This window comes from Carettochelys insculpta, chromosome 3 (assembly GCF_033958435.1).
Source record: "Carettochelys insculpta isolate YL-2023 chromosome 3, ASM3395843v1, whole genome shotgun sequence".
Taxonomy (NCBI): Eukaryota; Metazoa; Chordata; order Testudines; family Carettochelyidae; genus Carettochelys; species Carettochelys insculpta.
The window spans coordinates 112373773-112394883 of record NC_134139.1 but is presented as its reverse complement, the minus strand read 5'-3'; the positions used below and the strand labels follow the sequence as shown (position 1 = coordinate 112394883).

Here is a 21111-nt window from a genome sequence, read left to right as displayed (position 1 = left end):
GGGTATTCTAAGAGGATACCCGTCTGTTGACAGCAGTCCTCTCGGGGGCAAGCTACACATAAACCGATTACCCACCTCCTTACTTGGGTTACTGCTGGGTAGTCACCTATTGTGGAGCACCCATGGGGACCACTCGAAGAAGAAAGAGAAGTTACTCACCTGTAGTGGCGATGGTTCTTCGAGATGTGTCCCCGTGGGTGCTCCACCACCCGCCCATCCTCCCCGCTTCGGATCTCTGTCTAGTGTTTTTCAGGAGCATCCGAGGCGGTTGGTCAAGGAACTGGCAGGGACCGGATCGTGCACGCGGCCGGCGTGCGCCGGCGCATGCGCAATCCAGGAGAAACTGCTGGAAGATTTCGGATCTGCGGCGCCGGGCGAGCCCGACACCTATTGTGGGGCACCCACAGGGGGACATCTCGAAGAACCATCGCTACTACAGGTGAGTAACTTCTCTGTCAGCATGGTCCTGGAGACACCACGGAGTCCCCATGTGGCAGAGCCCACTGTGTGGGCCCAGGACATCCTTATCCCTTGACTCTCAGGGTGTGGTTCCTGCTCACGGTGGGTGGGGTGTGGCCTCAAGGGCTGCACTGCATGAATGACTCACTGTCTCTCCCTCCTTGTGTTCCATGCAGCTGGACCTGCACCGACTGAAGGCCTGGCTGCCCCTACAACGATGCCAGACTGCCCCCAGAGCCGAAAGAGAAGCTGGAGGGTACATAAAGAGCGAATGCTCCAGCATGTTGCTGTGCTGTGGGACATCCCAGTACACCCTGGAATATCGTGTCTGGGTGGATGTAGAATAGAGGTTGCGGGTATGGAGCAGTTAATGTCCCACTGGCACCAATAACACAGTGGTGCATGCTGGCCCAGGCGCCCACGGACACCCTTGCCGCCCTGCACCTGCCAGCCCTCCTACAGGTGCCCTGGACCCCTGCCTGATTCCCTGGTTGTTGGCCATGGCTCCCCTGATCCCCCTGCCCACCCAGACCCCACCACAGCCCCCCTTGTCTGTACCTCCCCCTTGTCCCAGTCCCAGGCCAGCCCCGACGGGGTCCTACTCCTGCTCAGGGTTCACAGTCCCCCATTCCCACCTGTTCTGAGCCCCCACAGTCCAAGCTCAGAGGCCCTCCCCCCCACACACTGTAAATAGTTCGCACATGAGCACATAGTACACTTCACATCACCTTTTCAGAAACAGTTCTAAAATGCAGTTAATTTTAAATGTCACATTTTTGTTGATATTTTAATTTCATTAAAACCCAGTTAATAGTTCATCACTCGTGTGTCAGTCTATTGAGCACAGGTCAGGGAGGGTGAGGCGGGGAACAGAGGAGGTGTGGGTTACTGGGGTCCTTGGGGAAGCTCTCCCTCAGGGCTTTCCAGATCTGCAGCCCATCTTGGCAGATCTGCTTGGCTGCTCATAGGCACACCCCTCGCAGCCAGCGTCTACCCCTCACTCCAGGAGGAAGGCCTCCCCCCTCTCCCGCCACGATGTCGTACAGGATACAGCAAGCCCCCACAACCGAGGGGATATTGTGCTTCGCCATGTCGAGGTGGCTTAGCAGGCACCTGAAACATGCCTTCCAAGAGATCATCTTTCAGAAGATCTCTATAGTGTAGACCTGGCCTAACTGGCCTCCATAAAGATCGACTTGTGTTCTCCAAGCTGTTATATCTTGTGCCAGTATCCAGCAACTCCAGGAATAGAAAGTCACAAAGGTAGTTTCATGCTACTTCTGCTCCACACCTGACTGGCACTGAACATACCTAGTCTTGTGCTGAGGATCTGGGATCGAAACACTTCCTTCAGTTTTTGGAAGAATGCTTTTTAAGTTCTGGTCTTTGTGACTAGTGTCTGTAATAAGTCAAACCAAAACACTGAAGCAGAATATCTCTAAGGCTTCTGTTCCATGCTGGTGCTCTGAAGATGCATTTTGTCACAATAAACGGCAATCACCATTTCGAAACAGGTGCAAAAAGTACAGTAAACCCTTGAAATGCATGGATTTAGAGTTGCACTCAACTTGCATTAATGCGAGTTAAGTGCAAGTCAAAATCCTGCTCCCAGCCGCCCAGGCTCAGCCCTCCCCCCGCCAGGCTCTGCTCACTCCCTGCGTATGGCTCCAGCTTACCACCCCTTACGTGCGGCTCTGGCTCAACCCACCCCAGCCCCAGTTCAAACCCCCTGCTGGCTCACCACCCGCACGCGGCTCCAGTTCAGCCTCCCTCTGGGTGGCTCCAGTTCCATCCTCCCAGCCCTGTTCAACCCCCCTGCAGCCTGGTTCACCACCCCTGTGTGTGACTCTGGCTCAACTCCACCCTGCTTCCTCCCCCTTGCAGCCCTAACCCACCCCAGGCTTAACCCTCTGGTCCCCCTCCCATGGCCCCAACCCACTGCCAGGCTTAACCCTCCCCAATTGCCCCTCCCCACCCCCAGGACTTATCTTTCTGCTGCTTCGCTGGCGGCAGAACATGCATTCCGCCAGGGAAAAAGCCACCCCCGACTTACGTGAAATTCGGGTTATGCAAGGAAGCATGGGCCTGGAACCCTCACATAAATTGAGGGTCTACTGTACTCGTCCATTTTTGTGACCAAGTCTAAAAGTACTGGAACAATTTATTTTTTTGGGAAAAAAAAAAAAAAAGTAAATTCCTGTGTTCAAAACACCCTTTCATGTTGTGCAATCAAAATACAATGGGCCTCACTGTATGAAACATGAAACACACACGTCTCATCACCACCTTAGATTAAACAAGTTATGTTAAATTTAGACAGCAAAAGGAAAGTCTTGACTACACTTTAAAAGGTATTTTTATGAAATACTTTTATGAAAAGTCCACCTTTTACTCTTTAAAATATAGGCAATTCTCTCCAAGATTTTTTTTCTGAGGGGAGAGGCTGGGGAGATGCCCTTCAAAAATATTCTCATCACAGGTTTGTTAGAGACAATACCAACCTGTTTTTGGCATAAAATTTTAATTTTTTTGAATTAGAAAGCTTAATATGAAACCATATTTCCTTGAATTTTTAAACATGTCTCATTACTGCTGTGAACGAACAAAGCAGCAGTGGATAACTACCACACCAAAATGCAAAAGATTCAGAAATAAATGGAGAAGAATAAATTTGTTTAAAATATTAAGAATGCATGATAGTGCTCATGGAAGAAATTTCAGAAACCTGTTATATTAACTATAACCCTTTGCTTGATTTAATTTCCTCTGCTTGCTTTGAAACCTCAAATGCTATGGCAAACATTCTATAAGCAAATACTCTAAAAACCAGTTATGAGTGCTAGGGGACACAAGGGGAATTTTAAAATCTAAGAGTGCCATATGGCAACATATCACCTTTTCACATTCACACCAACTGGGCCAATACTAAAAATCTACAAGACACCACATGCACAGTTGCTTATCTCAAGTGAAACATGAGGATAACTAAACAACCATGACTAAACATCAGGCAAAGTTCACTTCAATTGCAGATTTGCGTCTGATAGAATTAAGTATCTGTATTACTGTAGCTCTTAGGAATGCATTCATCAATCATGGATTCAGGACCTTGTGCTAGGAGCTTACTATCTAAGCATATTAATACAAAAAAATGCAGGAAACCATTCAAAAAGGTTCCTAAGACTAGTTTTCACATGAATTAGCTGGTTGAGGTAAGAAGATAGGGGGGGCTAAGCTTTACCTCAATCTATTAACTTGTGCAAAAACGGCAGCCTTGTAGTTATTAGGATTTTGCCTCCAATTCAGCAGCAGCTTGTCAATCCAAAACCATAGCCAAGACCTGGGGATGTCATCCATCAGGAAAAGCACCTCAGAAGTATGAGATGCTGAAAGGAAGCCCTGCATTAGACAGTGTTCTAGGGTTTGTCTCCATGTTCACTTTTTTGGAGTTGTAAAATCATGACTGGTATGTATATAGTAAATAAGGAGGTTTTATTTACTCCTAAAAATACTCAGGATCATTACGTGAAATTAATAGGCAGCAAGTTTAATACAACAATATTTTCCCACACATTATGCAGTCAGCCTGTGGAACTCCTTGCCAGATGATGATGTGAAGGCTGAGACTCTAACAGGGGTTTTAAAAAAAGAATTAAGTTCATGAAGAATAGATCCATCAATGGCTATTAGCTAGGATGGGGAGGGATGGTGTCCCAACCTCTTTGCCAGAAACTGTGCATGGGCAACAGGAAGGATCACTTGATAATTATCAGTTCTGTTCATTCTCTCTGCAGCACCTACGCTGGCAACTGATGCAAGACGGGATACCAGGCTTGATGAACGGCTGTTCTTACATCATTCCTCAGCTTCCTCTTGTTCACGTATTGTCACTAGTTATTGGCACTCCAGCTGTTTTGTTACAGAGTACACCACTATTTGTCCAAGGTCAGTGCCTGGAGGTTTTGTTCTGAAGGAACGAGTTTCTCCAAGATCATCACTAGTTTCTTCCCTTTTGCTAGTCTGTAGTCTTCTAAGTGGTATTTTGGAGTAAGGGATTTTAAGAGGGCAAGCACTTTCTGGGTGATGGACTATGTCCATAGAGTCAATGTCAGCTGATTTAGTGTACCCGTTTTTTTACTGAACACATCCCATCTCACTGAGGCAAAGGTACAACCCACACAAATCAGTATATGAATTGTATGGGAGTTGTTTTCAACAGGACTGTCTGAGTTGAGTATCAGTTGTATGTGCATTGCTTGAGCGTGAACATAGAGAAGCATAGTACTCTGCAACTGAGTCACACAGGGCAAATGTTGCTTTCAGAGTTTTTGGTGACAGCTTTTGTTGTGTGTTGGCTAGATTTTGGAGTAGATATTTCCTAGCATTCGCTTTTTTTCCTTCAGTTTCTTGATGTCGTTTTTGAACATCAGCATTCAGCCCAACGTGACCCCCCAAATTACTCCAGATGTTAATAGTTCTAAAACATTGCCCCCTTATACAACATCTGGAGATTTTGCTTAGCCTGATGATGTTTTAAATAGAAGGTAATGCCTTATCTTACTAGGGATTCAAAAACTGTCATTTTATTTTATAAATACTTGCAGGGACTCAGTTAAAAATGTGCTCATTGTATTAAAATCTTTGGATAGTGAGACAAATATTATTTACATAAATGAATCTTGACATATTGGTGGTTTTATTTGGTCTCAAACTCCTGGCCTGAAGACATCTATGGGCCAGAGCATATTTATAATACAGCCAAGGTGGGTGGGAACTTTGGGAACATTAACCCTGTTTCCCAATGTACATGGCCTTGAGGATTACTGAGGGACCTGGTGTGAAAAGCAGCAGCAGGGCCCCATAGTAATCTCCTAGGCCACAACCTGGAGGGATAGGGTATAATGAAGAGAGAGGGCAGGGTGGGGGCAGGAAGGGTGGGGCTTCTGGGACAGGCAAACACATGCACTCTGGCCCATAGAATGCATGAAGGCAGTGAATGAGACCCCTGCTGTAGACATTGAAGAGCAAGGGTGATAGCACTGAGTCTTAAATCAATCCAGTCTATTACACTGTAGACCCATAAACTCTTCTGACCATCCACTTTGGCAAAGAAACATTGATCTGTTTTCAAATCAGAAAGGAGGGATTTAGGACAATGTAGCCACTTCTTAAAATATTTGCTACTTTCAGTAGAAGTACACAACGGTTCGATGTCAGAAGCAACCAATCGCTCAACAAGCACAGCTTCTGTAACTTGCAGGTTTTTAAGCCATCTTTGATATAATCAATTATGTTTGCCAGTTGGCCACAATACAAATACTCTGGGTGGAAACTGGTTTGTTCATCCATTAGCTGTCCTTCCACTACAGCTACACTAATGCTATCTGTTTGCAGAAGCTACGGTTGGAAGAAATCTCCTGGCAAAACTTCTGTTGACAGATCACATCCACATATAAAAGTGGATTGAAAGAGCAATCCACTCTGTTGACAGAGAACGGCCAGACTTCCTGGCCTCTCTCTCAACTAAATGGCCAACTGGAAGCTCAGCAAACAGGGCTGCTCGGTGAACCGTAAGCCCTGCCTGTCAATGGAGGGACCTCTGGAGCGTCCACATGGCTTTTATTCCTCATTGTGGAGAGGCAAAACACTGTCATCAGAAGTGCCAAGTTTTGTTGACAGACTGTTGACAAAATGAATTTTTTGTGTAGATGCTCCCACTTTTGTTAACAAAATTCTCTAGTGTAGATGTAGTCTCCTGATGCCGATCTCACATTACCATCTGCTCATAAAGACTGTAGGTTGAGCAGAGTGGATAACTCTTTGCAGTTAGGATCTTTATGTAGTTTGAACAAAAAACTATCATGTCCTCCCCACCTCACACTTTTAGGACTCAATATGCCATTTTTTTAACCTTTCCTCAGATTAGGTTTTCCAAAATTTAACATTTTTGTTGCTCGTAATTATCTCTCTCCAAATCATCCATGGCTTTCCTAACGTATGACACCTAGAATTCAATAGTGTACGTTACTCCAGCTGAGCTGACCAATGGCAAGTAGAACAAAGGATATAACTACCCTGTCTTATACATGCTGCTTCTGTCAGTACACTTCAGAATAATCAGATTTTTTCACAATTATCACACTAACTCTCAATTTGATGATCTACTATAATCTGCACATCTTTTCCAGACCTAGCCTGTTATTTCCTGTTTACAGTTGTGCATTTGATTTTTTGCCTCTTACAGGCCATCTGCTCTTCTCTTTATTGAATTTCATCTTACTAGTTTCAGACCAAATCTCCAATTTGTTTGGATACTTTAGAATGCTAATTGTCCTCCGAAGTATCTGCAACCCCTGCCAGCTTGCTGTAATCTGCAAATTTTATGAGCATACACTCTACTATGTTATACAAATTATTAAGGAAATTATTTAATAGTGTCAGACCCAGAAATGACACCTGCAGAGATCCATTATTCACCCTCCCAGTTTGGTAGCCAACTATTGATAACTACTCTTTGACTAACAAATATATTAGGTAATGAGCTTTCGTAGATGAGCCCCACTTGTTCCGATTCTTGCCCATGAAAGCTCATTACCCGGTACGTACATTTTTTAGTATTTAAGGCGCTACAGGCTAACCTGGCTCCCCCTCTGAGAATATTTCCTTTTCACTATGATTTTTCAATCAGTTCTGTGCCTGCAACCCCACTTCCAGTAAGTGAATATTGATCACATTTCTATACTTTACATGAGAATATCATGTCTACTGTGGTTTCCCTACTCATACGGCCAGTAATCCTGTTACAGAAAGAAATTTAGATTGGTATGATTTATCTTCATATAATTCCTACCTATTTCTTAGAACACTACTGAATTATCCTCTAGGTAATTACAAATTGATTTAATAATTCATTTCTGTGTCTTTGCACATAACCAAGTTAAACTAAGTGATCTACAGTAACACAGAGGTAGCTGTATTAGTTTGCACTCCAACAAAACAGCAGAAATGTAGCACTTTAAAGACTAACAAAATGATTTATTTGGTGGTGAGCTTTCATGCGACAGACCCACTTCATCAGATCAATCTCATTTCCAATACAGACTATCCAATATTGATAGTCTGTATTGGAAATGAGATTGATCTGATGAAGTGGGTCTGTCCCACAAAAGCTCATCACTGAATAAATCATTGTTAGTCTTTAAAGTGCTACATTTCTGCTGTTTTGTTTAACTGGTCTAGAATTACCAAGGTCATCTTTGTAATTATCTTTGCAAAAGGGAACACTGTTGCTTTCCTCATCCAATAGTCCTCAGAGATGATGGCTAACGTTTCTGAGATTATGTAGAATAGTACCAGAAAGGTGGATGTGTTAGTCTGTATTCTGAGAAAGCAAAACAGCAGTCATGTAGCACTTGAAAGACTAACAAAATAATTTACTAGCTGATGAGCTTTCGTGGAACAGACCATGAAGTGGGTCTGTCCCATGAAAGCTCATCACCTAATAAATTATTTTGTTAGTCTTCAAAGTGCTACAGTATTGCTGTTTTGATTTCTGAGATTATGTAGCCTAAAATGAAGCTTTTGGGCTCTGAATACATCTAATTTACCAAAATATTTAACCTGTTCTTATTTTGTTTTGCATTCCTTCCCCCTTTATTAATAATGACTTGTGTAGCTGGTCATTTAACCTTTTCCAGGGAGAACTGAAACATAATAATGCTTCATAATACTCTAAAATATGTTAGTCTGTAAGGTGCCACAGGACTTCGTTGATTTTGAAGCATAACAGGCATTAACACTTTAGCTTTTTGGATGACATCAGTTAATCTCTCTTTCTGCACCAACTAAAAGACCTGCATATTCCTTCTTTCTTTCGTTCCTAGGGCGACTATCCATGCCATATGTGCAATGCCAAAAAGGTGTCCCTACTTATTTTTTAAAAGGGTCTAATTGTCCCATATTTCACCCCCACCCACTGACCTTTTCCACCACTACCAGCAGCTGCTGGACAGAGAGCACTCTGCTGCTGTGTCCCTGCTGCTTCCCCGGTCTGTGGGGGGGAGAGACACAGCTGCTGCTTCCCCTGAGCTGGTTGTGGGGGGAGCACCAGAGGCTGCCCGCTCCTTGCTGGCCCCCGGAGCTTGGTGGAGCTGGGAGGAGTCACCCCTCGCATCTCCCTGTCCTGTATTTCGGACAGGGAGATATGGTTGCTCTACTCATTCCTAATGAACATAAAGCACTTCTTACGACCTTCTGTGTCCCTTCAGGGTGCCCCCAGGGACACATACCAGGCATGCTAGTGGGGGCTAGGCACTGCTCCCTCCCTGTCTGCCTTGCCCCTCCCTTTCTGTCTTACACCACTTCCCCACCAATGCATGCAAACGTGCCTGGGTACTGGCCCCAGTGCATTGGGAGTTTGACCTGGGCGCCAGGAGGTACAGTCAGAGCAGCTCCACAACAGTGGCAGCACCACCTGGTCCCAGCACAGGGCAGCCTCAGCTGCTGGGTTGCAGGTGGAACACCGTGCAGCAGAAGTGGGGTGGAGGGCTGGGCCAGGGCAGGCTGTTTGGGGTGAGACGGCCACCCGCTGCCCTGTTGCAGTCTGTGAGCTGAGCCAGGCTGGGAGGGACCCGGCTGGACGAGGAAGCTCTGGCCAGCCTGCATTGTCACCCCTGCTCTAGCAGCAGCAGGTAGGATTGCCAGATGTCCTCCACAAAAATACCAAACACCAACAGCTGGGGGTGGGGGTGTAAAAAAAGCCCCCACCACACCCCTGCCAGGGAAATGGGGTCAGAGTAGGGTGGCTTGCCTGCCCAGCACTCTGCTGGGGGAGATGTATCAGGCCACTGGGACTTCTTCAATCCTGCCTGGTGCTGCGGCCAGGGAGCGGGATAAGTCCTCATGCCCCCAACGCTGCTCCCCAGCGACAGTGCTGGACAGGGTGGGAGAGCGGAGCTGGGGGCCACTAATTTCTCTGGGGGTTCCCATAGCCGATCTGCTGGTGCAGGATTGCTCGAAGGCACCGAGGCGCATGTCACCGCCCTGCTGGGAGGAGCTAGCCGCTGCGTAGCTGAGCACGGGCAGCGGTTGTACCCAGCCGGTTGGTGGCCTGGAGGGGCTGCAGAGGTAGGCGAGGCAAAACCTGCTCACCCTGCTCCAGCAAAGCAACGCAGGGCAGGAGCCCGGCCCGGCAACGCTCACCGAGACTGGCTAGTGGGAGGGAGGGAGCCCCGATCGCTCTGCTAAAGCGGCCCGCGCGCTCCTGGGCCGCTGGGGAACCCGGCTGCTCCCATCATGCTCGCAGCAGACGGGCCCGACCGGCGCTGCTCCTATTGGAGACCGGCACGAGGGGCGGGAGGACGCCGCTGGCTGATGTCGCGCTGCGGCCCGGAGCCGGCGGGCGCAGAAAGCAGCTACCGCTGGCGGAGGAGCACAGAGCCCCGGCCGGCCTAGGGACATGCGCCTGTCTGGGAGTCTTTGGGACAGGGAGCCCAAATACCAGCCTCGGCACCCCCTAGGCAGCGGTCGCGCACCAGGTATCTTGTCAATCAGCGTCTCGCCCCGCCCCCCGCGTTCCTCTGCCCCTCCCCACTCCGGCCTGCCACCGCCCCTTGAGCCCCGCCCCTGCAGACCGTAATCACCTGAGGCGCGCGGCGCTGTTTGCACGTGTCGCGTCACGGGTCCCTCCGCCCCGCTGCCGCTTTAGCCACGCCCTGCAGGGGGTGGAGTTTTCTTCCGCCCGCGGCGGGCACTGGGTGACTGGTCGAACCGACGGAGGTGGCGGCTCTGAGCCATGGCTGGGGAGGATGGAGCCGCCCCTGAGGCCGCGCAGCCCCCCGCGGAGCCCAGCACTGGCGGCGGCGGCTGCTACGATGGCAAATGCGTCTTCTGCAGGGTCGCGCGCCGGGAGGAGCCGGGCACCGCGCTGCTGTCCTGTGAGGTGAGGGGCCGCGGGGACCCCGGGCTGCCACCTCCGGCGCGGGGCCGGGCGGGGCTTGGGCGCTTGGTGGCGGAGCGGGGCGCCCCCTGGCGTTGGCTCCTCTTACGCTCACCCTTTTGGGGCAGCGCGCAAAGCGCAGCTCGCTGCCCTGCGGTGCGGCCGAGCGTTTTCTGAGGGGGCGTTTATGGCACCCGAGCACAAACCCACGTGAGGAAGTGGGTTTTGCTCACCAAAGCTTCTGCCCAAATCTGTTAGTGGTTAAGATGCTGCGGGCCTCCTTGTTTTTGCGACTATAGACTAACCCGACAGCGCCCCTGATACTACGGCAGGGCTACACTACCGGGGAAGGTTGAATTAAGGCACGCTGTTCCTTAAGTAAGTAGCTGGAGGTGATGTACCTTAATATGTGTCAGAGGGGTAGCTGTGTTAGTCTGTAGCTGCAAAAACAAGGATAAATTCTGTGACATCTTATAGACTAACAGATTTTTGGAGCATAAATCAGGTGCATGTATCTTAATTCGGGCTTTTGCAGCGTCTCCACGAAGGGAGGTTGATGGGAGCATTTGCTCCTATCAATTTTCCTTACTCCTAATGAGTGCCAACATCCTGTAAATTCAATTTAGTGTGTCTATATTATACATGCTAAATCCAACTCTGGAAGATCAACTGTGGCAGGATTGATCTTTCCTGTATTGAAGACATAGCCTAAGCAAAAATACTGTGAAAGCTGTGATGTGGAAACACCTTGTGGTAGTGATCCATTATTTTATAAGTGGTTGTCCCTTCTCATTATTGAACAGTAAAAAGCAATCAAAGTTATGTGTAGTCTGTTCTGCAGCGCCACTGTTGGGATTGTCCATATCTGAATAGTTCTGTGTGAGAACTACAATTCACCCAACCCATTTTTTCTAGATAACGAGCCTGTGTAAGGTACATTTTCAGTTGCTGCCTGTTAGTGACTTTCAGCTTGGAACAAGATTTAAACTGTTTTATTTTAAATCATTCTACCCTGCCTTGCCCCTTAGACAGTACAATGAGGGAAGTCCCAACAATAGAGCATGAGGGTAGAACTTTTCCATTCTTAACTCCTGAGGTTTGGAGCATTGATGCAGCTAAAAATGTGTATTTGGATTGAAATTATTTTAATCATTTCACTTAATCTGTAGGGAAATGTAATGTCTAAATGTTGGTAAATGACAGGTTCATGGTTTTATCCATAATTGCTGAAGTTGATTAAACATGGTGGTACGGTAGTAACACAGTAATTCACAAGTTTAGGCTCTGAACCCCTCCATGCCACCCCCCGCATAAACACAGGAGAAAGCTAATCAAAATTTTTCACTGTTATGAGCTGTGACCTTTCAGGTAGAGAGCATCAGAAAGTTGGGGAGCCCCGTATGGGGAGAGTTTAAAGAAGTAACTATTTACAGGTATTGTTGCTCTCTGTGGACTAATTTCAATATGGCCTTTGTAACATCATTGGTATAAATACCTGTGAAGCTAATGCTGCAGTTTATAGTAGAACTATGATGTGTTTTGAATGACAGTAGAGTACTCCACTGTATGAATACCATTTCAGAAAAAGTGATTTTAAATTCTTTTCTATAATTTTGTTAATTTAATAACAGATTAATAATATATCAATCTTGTTCCATTAGTTTGAAGACTTAGTTTGTTTTAGTGATATCAGACCTGGGGCCCCACACCATTATCTAATAGTGCCGATAGAGCATATGGGAAACTGCAAGACTCTAAAGAAGGAGCACATACCACTGGGTAAGACTATAACTATGGCTGTTGCATGAATCAAAAGAAAACAATCATAGATTATTGTTTTTTCTGTACTGTATGCTATGGTGTATTGTCAATTGCTACTGGGCTCTTCTGGGGATGGAGGGGATTTCCTTGCTGGGCTTCCCTCCTGGCTGTCAGGCTCTGCTGCAGGGCTCCCAGCTGCAGGACCATGGATGTTGTTGGAGCAGAGTCCTGGGCCAGAGAGGTCCAACCTGTAGTGAAGGTTGGCCAACAGTGGCAGCTGCCATTCTTACCACCACCATAAGTTATCTTGCTGAGTGCAGAATTAGCTGACAGTGATGATTCTGCCTTGTCTGCTGCTACCACCTCTGTAGCTACAGCAGTGACAGATTTTTAAGAAGAATGCAGGCCTTAGAGATTGAAGTTCTGTATTTGTGTGCAAAGCAGATACATCATGGGAAGCAACAGAATGGTCCCATTCTGACCCAGTAATATCCGTCAATATTGGCCTGGTGGTTTTAGGTGTGAGAAGATTAAATATTCAGTCTTGCTGAGGCTGCCAATAATTATGTCATATTCTGGATGAAAGTTTTTGATGTGAAAGTTTGACCACTTTCATCGACAGAGAGCCACATCTAACAATCCACATTAGAAAGGGAAAACATTTGTACTTCATTATCTATTCCAGGAGCTTTCCAATTTATCCCTGTTACTAGATTGTTATAAATTTTAAAGTAGTATTTTACAAAACACTTCTTACAAACTGTTGGTGATGACAGATGGCAGAACAAGGAGCAATGGTCTGAAGTTACAGAGAGAGAGGTGTGGGTTGGATATTGGGAAAAACTATTTCACCAGGAGGGTGGTGAAGCACTGGAATGCACTGCCAAGAGTGGTAGTGGAATCTCCATCACTAGAGGTTTTTAAGTCACAGCTTGACATAGTCATGGCTGAGATGATTTATTTAGTTGGGGTTGATCCTGCTTTAGGCAGGAGGGCTGGACTAGATGACCTCCTGAGGTCTGTTCCAGCCCTAGAATTCTATGAAACTGAAAGAGTTTGGGGGCTTTTGCAGTGAAGTACACACTTTTTAGATTACTTGTGTGGAGGCATTTAGAGCATTACATTGAGAGTTCACATTCAATTTAACTTCTTTTCTGCTTAGTGGAGAAAATGATGGAAGCTGGAAAGAACATCCTTCAGCAAAATAATTTTACTGACTTGAATGATATAAGGTATATACTTGTTTTCTGAACATATCTAATACACTTTTGACTTTTTTATAACAGTACTCCATGGATAATGGTCACAATGACAATGTGGTTAGTTATCTGAGGAAAATGGACTTGGAAGTTAATGAGGATTTGAAATACAGCAGGAGTTCTTTGATAGAATGTGCATACATTGGACCATAAATTAACTCTGTACTATGTGGGAAAATGTAGCATGATTCTATATGAAATTAGTTTCCAGTTTGTTTTCTAGAAAATGTTGAACGTAACAAAATAATGTTGTAGTTTGATGTTTATGATCAGGTCTTGGGGAAAACTTTAAACAACCTATTCAAAAGGCTGCCCTGACCACAGCTGCCAGGACCATGCTTTGGAGTCCAAAGTAGAGATGAACTTTCTGGGCCCATCTATATAAAACCGCAGGCCTTTGTTTGAGATGAGTGTGATTGTTGTTGCGTTTATGCTAATCTCAGATGCTGTTTGTATGAATTTACTTTGAAGAGTTGGCTCACTACTGTACAAGCAAGCAAAACTGTTTCTCAAATCATCTTATTCTTAATTGGTTTTAAACCATATCAAAATACTCTGGCTGTGAACCATGTTTCCCAGAATGGATAGAGAGAGAGAGATGTTTCTGGTTTGAAGAAGCTGGAGGACAACTTTCATCTGGGAGACAGCTTACTGCTGCTGCTTTCACTGCTAGATGTGATGCATTTTTGGTCGTGTCATGTTAATTTTTTTGTCTCCTTCACAGAAAAAATATATTTAAATGCCAACATTCAGTATGAAATACAAACCTCCATTCATATGCTGTCTTGATATACTGAGTGAAGGAAAGGGTATTAATGTTACTGTAAGTGCTCTTGACTTTAAAAAAAAATAAGACTGCCCCTTAACTTTTACTGTGGCTTTCATTTCAATGTTATGACTTTGGTCAGAGGGAAGCAGTGAAAATTAAAATAATATTTTTAGGTATCTAAATATATTTTGCTGCTGGACCTGTGAAGGAATTCTAGTGCTACAGATAAAAAGCTACAGTGCAAAACAATCAACCCTTTACACAGTGTTAAGATATTCTAGCCTCTATCTGAATTAATGTGGCTGATAGTTTTCCCCCTCCCTCTCTCTTTAAGGATGGGATTCCACTGGCCTCCATTCTGCTCAATATCCCACTTACATCTCCATGTCCTGGCCCCAGCCAGTCAGCTGGGATTCTTATCCAGGATGATATACAGAATCAATTCCTATTGGTTTATCTCGGTAAGTGCAGAACATTTGGTTTTGGTAGGTTTCCAGTGTCAAGCATAAAATGTAAAAGCTTTCAAAAGGTTTGAAACAGTGATCTGCTTGGGTCTAATTTGAAGGCCTAAGCCAAATCTAATGGGTCCCGCAGCCAATCCATAGCCTACCCAACCCTCAGAGTTGAATTGTTTTCAGACCCACTCCAACTTGACCAGAGTACTTCTCCCTGAACCTAAATCATTTTCACTGTCTTGCCTTTGGGACCCAGCCTTGAGACTGCTGCTTTTCTCCCCATGCTTGCAGTCCATTTCTGGCCTACTGCTGCTCATGATGTCAGGGCAGTTGCTGTGCTGTAGAGTGAGTGTGTCAAGGAGTCATAGAACTTCCCACTCATCATACACAGCACAGAAAGGTGTCTTGGGGGAGAAAGAGATGGGCATGAAGCTGTTGGTGCCCTGACCCCCCCACAGGTAGAAGGAGGTGATTAGAGCCTACTCATCACAAGCCTGAGACATTTGGATTGTTTTCAGATCTAGTCTGACACTTGCAGTCAGGTCCCACTGGGCTAAGGTCAGATTAGACTCTTTTATGACCAAAAGAGACCTTGTAGTTATCTGATCTGCACATTGCAGCTCATAGAAGTTCACCAACTCCTGTAATAAACCCATAATCTCTGAGTGAGTTACTGAAGTCCTAAAAAACACAGCTACCCTCTGATACTTGAAGTCCTCAAATCATGATTCAAAAACTTCAGGTTAAGGAGACTCTACCATTCACTTTAGTTTAATCTGCAACTGACCCATGCCCTGTGATGCCCAGGAAATATTACTAGGTTTTTATCTGAAATGCATAATAGAAAAATTTTAGTTTTCATATCAAAATAAGTGTACGAACAGTTGCTTTGATAAGGGTTATTATTTTTAATTCAGGATTACAGATACCTTCCTTGAGCAAGTGTGAAGGTAACATTCAGAGTACTTTACCATGATCTCTTACAGCCTTTCCCTTTTTAAGGAAAATGTGGTGGTAAGATATGAGTGGCACATAATGTTGTGTAGTTTTAGATCCAATATATGGCCTATACTTGAAATGCAAAGCTTGGAAACAGTAAAAAATACTTGAACAGAAGGTGGCCTAAGAGATTGTCAATGGGAGTTACAGCATTCCACCAATTCAGTCCAATTTGAGTAAAAAGTTACAGCCATCTGATGGCTGCTGTTCAATAGCTTATGTGCTGCTTTGATGTCTCAGTATAATCGAGGGCAGATGCACGTCCACTTTACCAAAAAAAAAAATCCATTGGCATTATGTAGTACTTTTGATGTGTATCTCCTTTGAGAGGAGCTAAGAGCAGAATTGGCATGGAGATTAGTGAATTATTTAATCTTTTAAGGGATGATTCCTTTTGAGAGGGCTGGGTGAGGGAGGCTTCCAGACAGAAGCAGTGGTATGCAAACAGAATAAAACTATATCTGTAGTACAGCGGCATTAGCCTGTTAAATCAGACAGACCCAATAGTATTAGAAAAATCCCTACCTTGCCATTGGCTTAAGGGAGTGTTGCTAAAACATGGAATCTCCCAAGGCAAATGAAAAGCCAAGAGCGGGCCCCTTTGTATTTTTTTGAGATGCCACTTTAATGATAAGTACAAATAATGGAAAATATACTTGATTTTTTTTCCTTATTGTACTCTGGCTTGAATATGACACTTGATTTTGGAAGAAAGGAAATCAAGATTCAGGACTATATTAAACTGTACTCAAAACTAAATTAGCTGACTTTATTAGCAAATGAACTGCAAGTCACTATAGCCTTGTTTTAGTTATCCTTACCTGGTGAGGTTGGAAACATACTATAGGTTTGGTGCCCACAACAGTTAGCAAGCATATTAATGACATGAAGGCACTTAACGCTGCTTGCATTTTAGGTTCCAGTACCTAGTGGGCGCCAGTAAGATGTCAGACATGCTCAAATGGAAAGGATATTTTAATAGGACTGAGAGAAAAGGTCAGAAATACCTAGGTTCTCAGTTACAGTAGAGTTGCTCCATGTTTGGTTCCTTGGGGCCATCCAAAAGAGGGTTAGGGCTCCTCAGGCCTCTTATACCCAGTGTGACCCATTTTATTCCATTAGTAACAGAGAGAAAGCCGTGCTAATCTATATACTATGAAAACAAAAAAGGAGTCCAGTAGCACTTCAAAGACTAACAAAATAATTTATTAGGTGATGAGCTTTCGTGGGACAGACCCACTTCTTCAGATCAGATTTTTTATTCCATTAGTTTATTAAAGGAATTTGGATATCCCTACAAATCCTTTGATCAGTTCCATGTTATGTCTCACTTGGGGTCCCTTCCACATTGTCCTTCATGTTGATAAGTCACCAATAGGCTGCCTTGCCATTGCTTGGCCTGATATCTGAGCATGAAGTTAACAGCCGTATCAATTCCTTGTGCCCTTTCATAACTTTCGTTCCTTCCTTTCATAACTCAGCTGTTTGCAAGCATGCTTCTCTTCTGAAGTTCCCAAAGCACCCTGCCTTAGTGACCCAAGGTTAAACAGACATCATCCCATTTGTCTCAATGTTCTTTTTCTGCCGACCTACTAACCCTCCAGTGGTAGAGGTAGAAAACTAGTTGCTGAAGCAGATTTAACTTCTGGTATTTGTGAAGTAAGAAGCACTGTATTTGGTACATATCCACCATAAACTAAATATGTTGCTTTCAGAGAAATATTCTGGACTTAACCGAAGACCAGTTATTAAGTTGGAGGCCCATCTGTCATAGGGTTAATATGTTGCTTCTTTTTCCCTGCAGGCTGAACAGCTGATTGAAAGACTGCAGACGGAAAGTGCTGCCAATTGAAAACACCTTCCCTAGGCTTAAGTCATAAATCACTTTAGATTTTGTTCTATGAACTCTGATTCTGCAGTTTGATGCAAATATTTGTGAGGGGTGTTTTTTTTTTTTTTTTAAAGGAAAACCTTGACTTGATTGCTTCTTCCTTCAGAGCAAGAAACTTTTGTCAACTTCATTCTTAATGTACATATACTCAAGTTTTCTGATAATTGATGCAAAATATTTGAGTGGAAAATAGAATAATATATAAAATACTAATTCTAGTAAAGCACGGATTCAATCCATTACTGTTTAATATGTTAAAACTGGATAAATTTTCAACAGTAACTGTTAACAGCATGTAACCAGTACCGAATTGAATGCTAAAAACTGGAATCTACCTTTTCATTTTAAAAACGTTTGGGGAATTCAACAGAGTTTAAAATGGACAGGTTTCATTTAGTACCTGCATGAGTCATGCTGGCAATGTTCACTTCTCAGTAAGTATAGTGCTAAAGATAGACACTACTGTTTTTGATGCTTAACCATTTTAGTATATCACTGTATCTTGCATGGTAATGGTCTGTACTAAATGCTAAATATAACATAGTGCCCAGATTATAATACTTGAGAACATAGAATTTCGTTGTCGTATAGGAATGTTTATATGATGGACTTGGATTAAGATTGTGGCTTGTCTTTAATATTAATACTCTAATTTAACTCTACATTTAAAATTGTAAGGAGTTTTGAATGGATTGAATTAACACTCTTGCCTTTGGGTATTAAATTTAACCTAAAATCTAGTTTAAGTACTTGTCTATGCAGTACATCAGTCAGCACTAGAAGAGAGGGATGTATGTTCTAGTGTTAAGTACTCTCTGACATTAACTGGCCGTTGTGGATTCTGTAGGCACTCTCTAAACAGTACAGTGAGGTCTTGAAGTACGCAAGGGTTCCGTTCCATGCACCCTTGCGTAAACCTGGATTTCACGCAAGGTGGGGTCTGTCTTTTTCCCCAGCAGAACACGTTCTGCAGCTGGAGAAACAGCTGAAAGGTAAGTCCTGGGCTGGGGGGGCAGTTGAGGAGGGAGGTGGGCAGGGGGTGAGCTAAGCCTGGTGTGGGTTAGGGCTGCAGGGGGGTGAGGGGTGGATTTGAGCGCGGGTGGTGAGCTGGGCTGCGGGGGGTGGGGAGTTGAGTCGGAACCAGAGCCATGCCTGAGTGGTGAGCTGGCAGAGGAGGTTGCACTGGAGCCACTGGGTGGGGTGGGGAGGGCGGGCAGGTGGGCAGCTTTTGAGCTGGTGGGGGGGGTGGGGAGGACAGGTGGGCGGCCAGGCAGCATGTGAGCCGATCATGGGGGTCTCCACACCGGAGTCACGTGAGGCGGGCAGGTGGGGGTCACACTGGAGTTGCACGGGGTCGGTGGCTTGTCAGCCAGCAAGGGGGTCGTGTCAGAACTGCGCAGGCCCGGCTTGCAGCAGTGAGCTGGAAGGGGGGTCGCATCGGAGACGTGCGGGGCAGGCAGGCAGCTTGTGAGCCAGCAGGGGGGTTGTGCCAGAGCCCCACGGGGCGGCAGGGGTGGCTTGAACCAGAGCCGCTTGCAGGTGGTTTAAATGGGGGGGGGGGGGTCAGGGTCAGTTGTGTAAGAGCGGGGTCGTGCACTCTGAGTTTGCATACTCTGAGACCTTACTGTAATACATTAACTCTCACTGGGGAGTTTCTAATGCATGCCAGTGAGGCCCATGTGGGCCAGCTGTTATGCAATGTGCTAGTGTGTATTAGAATTTTACATGCTTTTTGTGAAAATTGTGTATAGACAGCCCTAACGCATGAGTCTACTGAACATCTTTTGGAGCAGTTGTTACTTATGCTGAGGCTGAATGTGACTCCTAAATATTTTTAGATCAAATGATAAATTGTTCATTGAGAGTTTTGTTGGGTTTTGAATTCACCCAAAACTGTCCTGTAATCTGATATATTTTTAGCATATCTGGGACTCGGGAAAAGCCCCAAACCGGAATATTCATCTGTTAACGGTGTTGAGTGCCGTGAAGAGATGTTCAGTGTTTGCACTGTCTGGCTGTAGTCAGTGCTGTTGGTCCCTCATTTTTATAAGCAGCAGAATAAGTCAGATCATTTGAAAAGAAGATACAGTTTCAGGACAATAATTGTATGCCATCCCCATTTTCCTGTTTAGTTCCACCAAATTTGTTTGCGCTTACCTGATTGAAACCAATGCCCATAGCAGCTACATACTAACAGCCAAGCTGGTAATTATCCATAGCATCTGCATATTTTGCTGAGAAATCTTGCAGTGCTTGCCATTGATCCTGTTGTCTTCATGATGAGATGTGTTGTAATATTTATGTAACACCTTACTTGTATATAGTACTGGATGTGTTAAGAATATGTTGACCAAAGAACAAAATTCCCTGCCATGAGTTTACTTTTGTCTCTTCTCTGAGATGTTGCACTTAGGCTGTGTCTATAGTTGGACCTTAGGGTGTGGTTTTCAGATTGCTTAGATGTACCTGTGCTAGCTTCCATTAAGATACACTGCTATTTATGTTATCACGGCATAGCAGTGGCAGGGACTGGTGGGTACCTAACCAAGGTAGCTAGCCCATGCTTCCTCTTTCTGCTGGTGCTATGCTGGCTTCCTTGCTATTTTTAGCATGGTAGCTTGATCAAAGCTGGCACGGGTACAGCTATGTGAGGTGGGAAACACAGCCCCAGGTCCCTTTGAGAGTTTTTGTACATGTAGTGTTAATGTCTTGATTCTCTTGTTACAGGGGATTGGCATGTAATTTACAATACTTTTTTGATACTGGTTTAATTTGATTGCTGCTAGGAGGACTTTGACTCATTCCTTGCAATATTTAGGGAATCGACTTATATGTCCTAATGTGATTAAAATATTAGGGTGCAAATATATTAACACCTTTAAAAATGTGAAAAATATTGCTTCTAACTACTGTGGTAGTGAGTTAATTTATGTAACTATACTTGTGTGATATGCATCATTACAAGCTACTTCAATGAGCCAGTATTAAAATATTGTGGAAAAGCTTAATAAAAACCAGAAATAGCAAATGTTAACTTAAACTGCATGAAATATTTTATTATTCTGCCAGAGACAATTGCAAAGAGGCAATGTTGAATTTTATTGTTTTATTTTTAGGTGTCCTACTTCTGCAGTACTAAAATGTGAAAATGAAAATTGAATTAATTCTGATACAGAAAATGTAGATGAACAAGATAACATTTGTGCTTAGAACGAAGGCCAGTGGGACAGAATGGTGCTGGAAACTGTTGGCAAACAGTTTCATTTCTGGGTTGATCGTTCCACTTCACAATAGGCTGATAATGGCAAAACAACAAAAACCCACCTTTCCATTTAATAGCTGTTATGTCATTTACATAAATTTAGTTTTAATCAAGTTCATAGGGGATGGGTAATTACATCAGAAAACAAAATAATTGGCAAGTACTTCCTTTTTGGGTAGGCAATAAGGTCAAAGACAGCAAAATGTTTTCACCAACTAAAAGCCTTATCCTTTATGGCTGATTTGGAGTTAGGCTTCTATGTAGCAGTTGATGCTACCATTGCCCCATTATATTGGCACTTGCCCACACTGTCATTCTT

The 21111-nt window shown here is 44.5% G+C and overlaps 1 protein-coding gene across 1 annotated transcript; it reads left to right on the top strand.

Moving 5' to 3' along the window:
• Nucleotides 1-10095: 10095 nt before the first annotated feature.
• On the top strand, nucleotides 10096-18533 carry HINT3 (histidine triad nucleotide binding protein 3). Its single transcript, XM_074988783.1, has 5 exons — nucleotides 10096-10399; nucleotides 12058-12175; nucleotides 13320-13389; nucleotides 14520-14646; nucleotides 17444-18533. The coding sequence occupies exons 1-5, from the start codon at nucleotides 10253-10255 to the stop codon at nucleotides 17489-17491; spliced, it is 510 nt and encodes a 169-aa protein (XP_074844884.1). The 5' UTR covers nucleotides 10096-10252; the 3' UTR covers nucleotides 17492-18533.
• The last annotated feature ends 2578 nt before the right edge of the window (nucleotides 18534-21111 follow it).

Excerpts from the sequence above, each read along its gene's own strand:
- HINT3 (XM_074988783.1), top strand. The coding sequence starts at position 10,253 with ATGGCTGGGGAGGATGGAGCCGCCCCTGAGGCCGCGCAGCCCCCCGCG. Across the intron at positions 12,176-13,319 it reads GAAGGAGCACATACCACTGG|TGGAGAAAATGATGGAAGCT; the intron begins GTAAGACTATAA and ends TTTTCTGCTTAG. Across the intron at positions 13,390-14,519 it reads ACTGACTTGAATGATATAAG|GATGGGATTCCACTGGCCTC; the intron begins GTATATACTTGT and ends TCTCTCTTTAAG.